The following is an 8,382-nucleotide window of genomic DNA, read 5'->3' on the forward strand; positions in this document are numbered from 1 at the left end:
GTACCTTCCCACCTCCAGAGGAACCATGGGAGGGACCAGAGCAGGAAGATATCCAGGCTGGGCTGGACTCAGGAGCTGCTGGGGAATGGGTACACGCTGCCTCCCCGTAACAGGCACAGAGGATACCGTCAGGGCCCACCCACTGAGCAACAAGGGGGTCCATTCTTTTTTTTTTGCGGTACGCGGGCCTCTCACTGTCGTGGCCTCTCCCGCTGCGGAGCACAGGCTCCGGACGCGCAGGCTCAGCGGCCATGGCTCACGGGCCCGGCCGCTCCACGGCACGTGGGATCTTCCCAGACGGGCATGAACCCGTGTCCCCTGCATCGACAGGCGGACTCTCAACCACTGCGCCACCAGGGAAGCCCAGGGGTTCCATTCTTAAATAGCCTCGGGGGAAGCCATTCTGCTGCCAGAGCCCTGACCAGCTCATGAGCTGCCCACTAAGCCAGCCCTGGTGAGGGAACTGGCCGCAGACGGGGTTGAACCACCTCCAGTTGAATGAAGGCCCTCATGACAGCGCGCATCCCCATTCTCTTGTTTCCTTTGGCGCTGAAAGCACAGTTTCAGGAGCTTTTGCCCCTGCGGTTTAACCAGCAGAAGGTGGACTTGTCCGCCCAAAAGAGCCTGGTGACTTTGGCTGGTGCATCCCCAAGTTTCTGTCCCAAGCCAGTTTTCCCAGCCTGGCTGGGGTCTGGCCCGCAGAGCTTAACCTGTTTTTCCTTCCTTCCAGTGGTCTGAAGAGCCCAGAGGAGGAGTTCTTCCAAATGGCCTGCGGCAGCCTGAGAAAGAAAGGACTTCTTGAGGACCGCACGGTGAGGGCTGCCTGGGACGGGCCAGCAGACCTTTCCTACTCTGCCTGCCCTCGCCTGTGTGGGCTTTTTGTCTTTTGTGGGCCTTCATTCAAAACTCTGTCCACAACTCTGTCTGCTTGGGGTTATCCAGTGTGACCTGGAGAAGAAATAAGTGGACCACAGTCTAAAGACTGGTCAGAAATGAACGGCACGGGGTGGACCTCCTGTTTACCTAATGAGCTGTGCGCGTTGGCATCTGTGTCCAGGTGTGTGTAGGTGTGTTCTGCCCGTCGCGGATGCCAGGCTGTGCTTTTTTTAATGGGCCCATCTCCCCACAACAGTCTCCATCCTGCCTGACACTGGAGATTCCTTTAGTTGTTACAGTTTTTTTCTTACCGCTTATGGGGGAAGAAGGTGGAAAAAGGCATAACTGCTTTTTGCTACGTGAAGACACCAGTGTAAGAGGAGCCATGTCTGTCCTCTGTCCACAAAACCCGCAACCAGCCCGATATCTTCCACAGACACATGATGTTGAAGACCTTCCCGAGCTGTTGCCACCCTCAGAGATAACTTCTTATTTATTAGATGGATGATGGTGTTATTTTTAATCTCTTAAGTCAGTGTAAAAAGCACAAAACCCTTTCAGACGTCTGCATTAATGATGTATGTGTTGCTGGCCAGAAAGTTAGACTGATTAGAAATGTCTGGTCTCTTTGGAACAGCTAAAGCTTGGGAATAACCACCAGGATAGATGGAGATGGAAGCAGAGGATGAGTTGCTGATGGGAGCAAAGATTGGGGTTCAGAGGTCATGCCATTTAATACACAAAACTAGTAAATGCCCCAGGATACAGTCCTGTTGAAAAGTTAGCAAATCTAGCAGGGGAGATCTGGCATCTTGTCAAGGAAGAGGAAGAATGCCTGTGTGTGCCTCCACATGGGGGAAACACAGACTACCCCGCTCTGTTATTAAACATGCTAACCGTCTAGTGGGCCCTCTGAGAATCTGTTTAGAAATAGAGCATTAACAGAGGGCCGTAGGCATTTGGGGCTGCATCCGTGAAGGGGGACCAGTCACTTATTTTCCATGTTGCTACTCAGTTGATGTTCTATTTTGAAAGGGAGAAATGGAACTTTCCTATTTATTTTTAAGCATTAGGAGAAATATTCCAGTGACGTTTTTTTTCTTTTCCATCCAGGATGCCTTTTTTTTTTTTTTTTTTAACAAAAACTCTAACAAGCCATCTCCACCGTGTGGGTCTCACTTTTCCCTCAGGGAAGGAGAAATTGTTCTCCTGGGTGCTTTCCAACCCAGTGGGTCTGCCTGTGGGAAATTCCAGTTCCCTCCAACTGCACAGTGGGAGCTCATCCCTAGGAATTGTCATTAAAATTTGGAAACGGGAAACAATGAAATAATATGTAGACTCCATATGTGAGGGAACTCTTATTCCCTAATATTTGAAAAATGGAAGATTTCTACCTATTAACCCTTCAGTGCCTGTAGCGCCTCACATCGTGAAAGGGACCTTTAAAATATGTCAAGTTGGCTTGAAATTCCTACCAGGTCATTTTGTCCTCCTCGAATTCTTCTACCCCAGTATGTCTACTTCAGTGAATTTTCTCTGTATTTCTTACAGTTGAGACAATTATATGACACGTGTCTTAACTCTGGTACTTTTATTGAATGATGCAGCCCCCAAAGCGCCCGTAGCAGAAATGGGGTCCGTTCGCCAGCAGTGTAACTGACCACAGCTCCCGGGTTTTAGTCATAAAAGAAAATACGCCTAAGTTCGCATTCCTTAGGCTGGTCCTACAGCAGCAGATCTGTGGGCTGAGGCTTGACCATAGGAGACCAATGCAGTTGACACTAGTTTGTGGACCCCAGTGTGCACTCACTTTTCTCATCAGGCTCTACTGAAAGTCTGATCCCGGTTCGGAGAGACTAATGAAAGTGGAGTAGCATCACTTGTGTTTAACTTGAGATCACATTTTTACTTTAGGACAATCTTGACTCAGTCTTTTAGAGGCTATTTGAGGTCTGGTTGCCTTTAAAGTGTATGAACTGATGTTGAGAATGTCTCGTGGGGCTATGTTCACCTACTGAGTGGAAGGATCAGTGTCCAGTCTTCAGGTGTCCAAGAGCCTTTGCAGAGGTGAGAATATAAGGATGGAAGCGGAGGGAACCTTCTTTGTTCCCTGTGGGGACCTCATATTTAGGGTCTGTGAATGCTCCAGTCCAGCAAGTCACAGCTGCCGGTGCCCCATTCCTTGTGCCTGTACAACCATGCAGAGAATGGGCTAGAAGTGCCATCCTAGAAGTGCCTCTCAAAACAGTCCTCTGTAAACCAGCAGGTCTGAAGGGAGTTGGAAGCAGAGGTGGGGTCAAGGCAGGCCTGGTTGGACCTCTGTCCATGCTCCAGGCTAGGAGAACCTTGCTTCTTTAGTGATTTCTCTCTTAGAAATCAGATGGCCAGCAAGCATTGGATTCCTATGCCATTAATGGCATTGGTACTTCTTTGGCATTGGTTAGCTGTAAAAACGCCCCCTTTTCAGGTTAAAAATCATCTCCTAATCCATCTCCATAGGTTCCCCATGTTTCCTTGCTTTTTAGAAAGCCAAGTTCATTACGATCAGGGAATCATTCCCAAGATCTGACATGGTAAGTGGCCACACACACCTGGGGGCGGGGAACACAGCCGTTTCCAATGTCTGGCTCAGGAGAAATGTAAAGCCCCCATTTAAAAAAAAAGGGAGGGGGTGCTTCCAAATCTTTTGTGGGGCCCGGATTTTCCCACTACTCTACAGGCTGTGACTTCTTTAAGCATACTGGCGGGAAACGTCTGCTAATGAAAGGAGAGACAGCGGCCAATCCTGATCTGGAAGACACATCTGGATACACATGTAACCAAGCAAGATATGAGTTTGCTATTGTGTGCCAGCAGAGAAGGGGGGCAGAATGTCCCCAGAGTCTATCTGCCATGAAAGGAGCCGGCGGGATTAACGTTCCCCCATCCATATTGACGAGGGAGGAGGTGTGCTTCCAGAGCTTCTTGGGAGCCTGGTCTGTGCAGGTGGAGAAAGTGTCTGGCATCTTCAGGTTTCCCGGGTCTGGGCTGCCTCGGGGCACAAGAACCGCTGGCTATGGCTACTCTTCCAGGCAGGTTTGGCAGGAACAGTGCTCAGGAGACCCCAGCCCCTTAGTAGGATCTGGGCTTTGATTCCTGCCAACCTGCTCAGCTGAGGAAGGGGCAGGGGATGATTCAAAAGCCCAGGACCAAGGGGGACATCACAGAAACAAGATGAACACATATGTTTGTTCTTAATGTTCTAACATAAGACCTGTTCTCTGGAGCTACTGATCTTACCAGGCTTTCTAAAAGATCTCACGGCAAACACACACATAGTACTGAACACAACCCCTCTTCCTAGTGTAATAATTTACTGAAGTGTTCAACTTCTCATTATCTTATTATAACAAACCTGATGCTTTTTTTTTTAGAACTTGTTACTCTGACTTCTGTATATGTTGCACTGAAAAGGTTAATATTTAATGTTTTAATTTATTTTGTGTGGTAAGTTAATTTTGATTTCTGTAATGCGTTAATGAGATTAGCAATTCTTTTCCTTAATGTCTGAATTGTACTTATTTAAAGAGTAGTGAGCAATGTAAAACGCAGTTGTGTTTTTCAGTAATGTGTATTGTTGTTCAGTTGTACTGTACCTTGTTTGGAAGGATGAAGGAATGAACTCTTTTTTTTCCTAAATCAAGACTAGAGCTTTTCTTTCATGAGATTGGGAGATGGCCGAAGCACATTTAAGATTTTTCTCTGCGAATGTGAATGATGAGAAAAAACTAGATGCTCTTTTGCAAATGTGGGAATCCTAAAATTAACTTTAGTTGATCCCTGTCTGCTTGGAAAAACCAAATTCCCTGAAGTTCTTCTCAATATATGAGTATTTCATTTACTATGTGTCCAACAATACACTAACTAGTGTGAAAGAAAAGATGAAACATACAGTCCCTGCCCCAAAGGAATCAAAATCTGGCTGAGACTGACTGACATGCAGAAAATAATTCCACACTAATTCCAGCCAAAATACAAATAACGCCCGAAATTCTAAGGTAGAGAGGATGTGTTAACAGCTATGATTCTCCAAGTGTGGTCCCCAGACCAGCAGTATCAGCATCACCTGGGAACTTCTTAGGAACGCAAATTTTCAGGCCCCACCCCGAATCTGTTAAACTCTCGAGATGCCCCGTGCCCCCTCCACCTTCCAGATGATTCTGATACATGCTCAAGTTCGAGAACCACTGTGCTATAGGACTCAGAGGACCCATCCAGGAAAAAGCCCCCGTGAACTTGGAATCAGCCAGACCTTCCCTCATTTATCCAGGTGACTTGCAGCTGCCAGCTTGAATCCATGGTCTGGATCGTTCGCGCCCAGCCTTTGGGGATGCTGTCGGCCCACACTTCAGACCCCTGTTTTGCCTGGCTGCTGTATGCCCTGACTCCTGCCTGGCCCGGCCTTGGGGTGTGACCTAGCCTTGCCTCCCCTCTAGCTCGGAGCTCCTTGCCCAGCAGCAGCCTGGAATTCTAGCCCCAGCGCTCTTTCCCCGTCTCCTGAAACTCCCTCTTCCACACTGGCCATCCACAGGACTTGCTCTGCAGGCCCTGAGCTTTCTGCCTCTGCCTTTCACCTCCAGAAACAGGAAGTGCCCGTGGTCACACACCCCTGGGTCGAGCCATGCCTTTTCCACTAAGCTAGTGTCTCTCACCCCAGATCAATTGAATTCTAGAATCTGTAGGGGTGGAGCTTGAACATCTTTTAAAAATCTCTCCCCGTGATTCTAATCCAATCCCTACTGCCCTCTGGAATATGCCAAGCCCCAGGGAGCACGTGGCACAGGAGAGGTTTCATGCCTGGAGCTGAGATACCCATCCAAGGCGTCCCACCCTAGTCCATGCTTAAGTATCCCTTAATATCCAGCAGATGTTAGCCCTGGGGAAACAGGGAGGCTTGGACCTCCTTTCAAGTGGGATCATCTAAAGCAAAGAAGTGAGATAACACCTGTGGGAACAGGGCCCCCCGAGGAGTACCATGATGCTTGAGGGCATGCACAACTGGGCAATGGCTTTTCAGGAGCCAAATTTTGCAATTGGGAATGAAAATGTGATATTGATAGTGAAAAGTAAACAGGAGAGGAAAAAAATCCTCTCTCCAGGGGCATTTACCTCAATGGAAGCTTCAGGCCCTGATGTGCAGCTGAACAGGTGCCCTAGGACGGGAGGAGCCCCTGCTGCCATGAAGTCCTCCAGGGCAAGTCCAAGTCTGGCAGGGGAGCCCCTCTCAGGGGGGTCAGGGGAGTGGAGTTGAGAACTGGGCAAGGGAACAGCTCCACTCCCTGGGCTGGTCTGCCCTGCCTGTTCCAGGGAAGGATTCCTCGGGTCTAGAAATGTGACATCCCAGAAGGACTGTGCTGTAAAGAGCTGGCATCATTTAAACCTTGTCCCACCAGGGCAGAGCACGCAGCGGCACCCTCCCCTGCAGCATGGCGCTCCCACCTGCCTTTGTAAAAGAAGCCCCCAAAACAGAGCACAGGGGCTCCGGGTCCCCGTGGTGGAAGGAAGCCTGGAGGTGAAGACCTGGGCTGGCTGCAGCCCTGCTTTTGGCTGTGTCACCCTAGGGCGGTACTAATTCTTTCTGAACCTCCAGTCCCTGCCTATTTAGCTCCTGCCCGTTTAGCTCACGGAGCTGTTAAGTTAAAACATATAAACTCCCACTTGCTCAGCCTGATTCTTGCAATAAAAAAATCTAGTGCTGGGGGCTTCCCTGGTGGCACAGTGGTTGAGAGTCTGCCTGCCGATGCAGGGGACACGGGTTCGTGCCCTGGTCCAGGAGGATCCCACGTGCCGCGGAGCGGCTGGGCCCATGAGCCATGGCCGCTGAGCCTGCGCGTCCGGAGCCTGTGCTCCGCAACGGGAGAGGCCACAAGAGTGAGAGGCCCGCGTACCACAAAAAAAAAAAAAAAAAAAAAAATCTAGTGCTGTCCTAAATGCCGTTGACACGTTGCCCACCTCAAGGGAGGCCTCACTCCTCCATCCTCCAGTGACATTCAATCCAAGGTGAAAAAAGGCATGAGGAGGGGAGATTGTAAGAGAACTATTTCCAGAGAGCCAGAGGCAAAACGGGCCACATCCAGAGGGTCATGGTCCCAGGACACCACCTTTACAAGTGCTTAAGGACCTAGAAGGGTGAGGAAAACTCTCCTTAGACGTAGGAAGGTGTTCACTGTGGCCTCAAGTTGCAGGGCCAGAGACAAAGAGGTTGACCTCAGCTCATCAGAGGGTCTTTCTCATCATTAGAGCCACCTCCTGTTCCAGAGCCACCTACTGTTCTCCCTAACACCAAAGTGATCAAGCAGAGACTGGGTGGCCACCAGGGACACAGTGGGTGCCTGGTGAACTAGAACAGGAGCCGGAAGACCTTGGGGCCAGTCTTCCTCTAAGTATCCTGACCACCATCTCCTGCCCATGAGTCCACGGGCTACCCCAGCCCTCCAAACCTCCACCTACCACAGCACCCTTCCGCAATAGTCTTTCTGAGCCCAGACTTCAGCCTCTGTCCTCCCCTTGTCCTGCTGTGGGTCTTGTGGTCTCCCAGAGCTTCTCGGTGATGGAGGGGCATCTCAGGCCCTGCCCAGCCCCCTTCCCTCCCACCTGCTGTCTTTAGAGCCCCTGTGGCTTAACCATACTCAGGAGGGTCCCTATACAGGGGCCACAGGTCCAGTAACTCTCACGAGAGGGCCTTCTCTGGCTCCCTCCATCCCCACGTGCCGAGATGTACTAGTGCCCTCCCAGATCCACTCTCCACCGTCCTCTGCCCAGTGCCCCACTATGGACAGCTTCTGTAGGGCTCTCTTGCCCAATGGCTTCTGGTTCAGCTAGTGGGAGGCCCTGGAGGAGAGCGGGGTCGTTTGTTTGTTTGTTTTTATGGTGCAATTCTTTTCTGTTTTTTTTTTTTTTTTTCGGTGTGTGGACCTCTCACTGTTGTGGCCTCTCCCGTTGCGGAGCACAGGCTCCGGACGCGCAGGCTCAGCGGCCATGGCTCATGGGCCCAGCCGCTCCGCGGCACGTGGGATCCTCCTGGACCGGGGCATGAACCCGTGTCCCCTGCATCGGCAGGCAGACTCTCAACCACTGCACCACCAGGGAAGCCCTCTTTTCTGTTTTTTAAATTTACCTATATTTGATTTACAATGTTATATTAGTGACAGGTGTACAGCATAGTGACTCAATATTTTCATAGATTATATGAAATTTTATAAAGTCATTATACTCCGTTTAAAATGACTACAAGATAATGGCTATATTTCCCTGTGCTGTACAATAAAGTCTTGTTACTTCTCTGAGACGGAGGTATTTTAACCCCCCTCCCTTCCTGCTCCAGTGCTGTGTCTCCAATAATTACACCCCAGCACTAGGCTCTCAGGGCCCCTCCTCCTTCCAGCTCTCACCACACTTCATTTACGCCACTCCCTCCCCTTGTCCCTTCTGCTCTGGGGTGGTAATGGCTCCCCACAGTTGCCAGTT

At 50.1% G+C, this 8,382-nt stretch overlaps 1 protein-coding gene across 2 annotated transcripts in view; it reads left to right on the plus strand.

Annotated features, from left to right (window-relative positions):
• Positions 1 to 2,021, plus strand: part of TGFA (transforming growth factor alpha) — a 104,059-nt gene extending 102,038 nt beyond the window's left edge. For both annotated transcript variants that reach the window (XM_067704783.1, XM_067704782.1), the window contains exon 6: positions 731 to 2,021. In XM_067704783.1, coding sequence (XP_067560884.1) covers positions 731 to 738 — 8 coding nt within the window. In that variant the 3' untranslated portion in view covers positions 739 to 2,021. The remainder of the gene's footprint in view (positions 1 to 730) is intronic.
• Positions 2,022 to 8,382: the final 6,361 nt, after the last annotated feature.

The sequence above is a fragment of the Pseudorca crassidens genome, chromosome 14 (genome assembly GCF_039906515.1).
Source record: "Pseudorca crassidens isolate mPseCra1 chromosome 14, mPseCra1.hap1, whole genome shotgun sequence".
In the NCBI taxonomy this organism is placed as follows: domain Eukaryota; kingdom Metazoa; phylum Chordata; class Mammalia; order Artiodactyla; family Delphinidae; genus Pseudorca; species Pseudorca crassidens.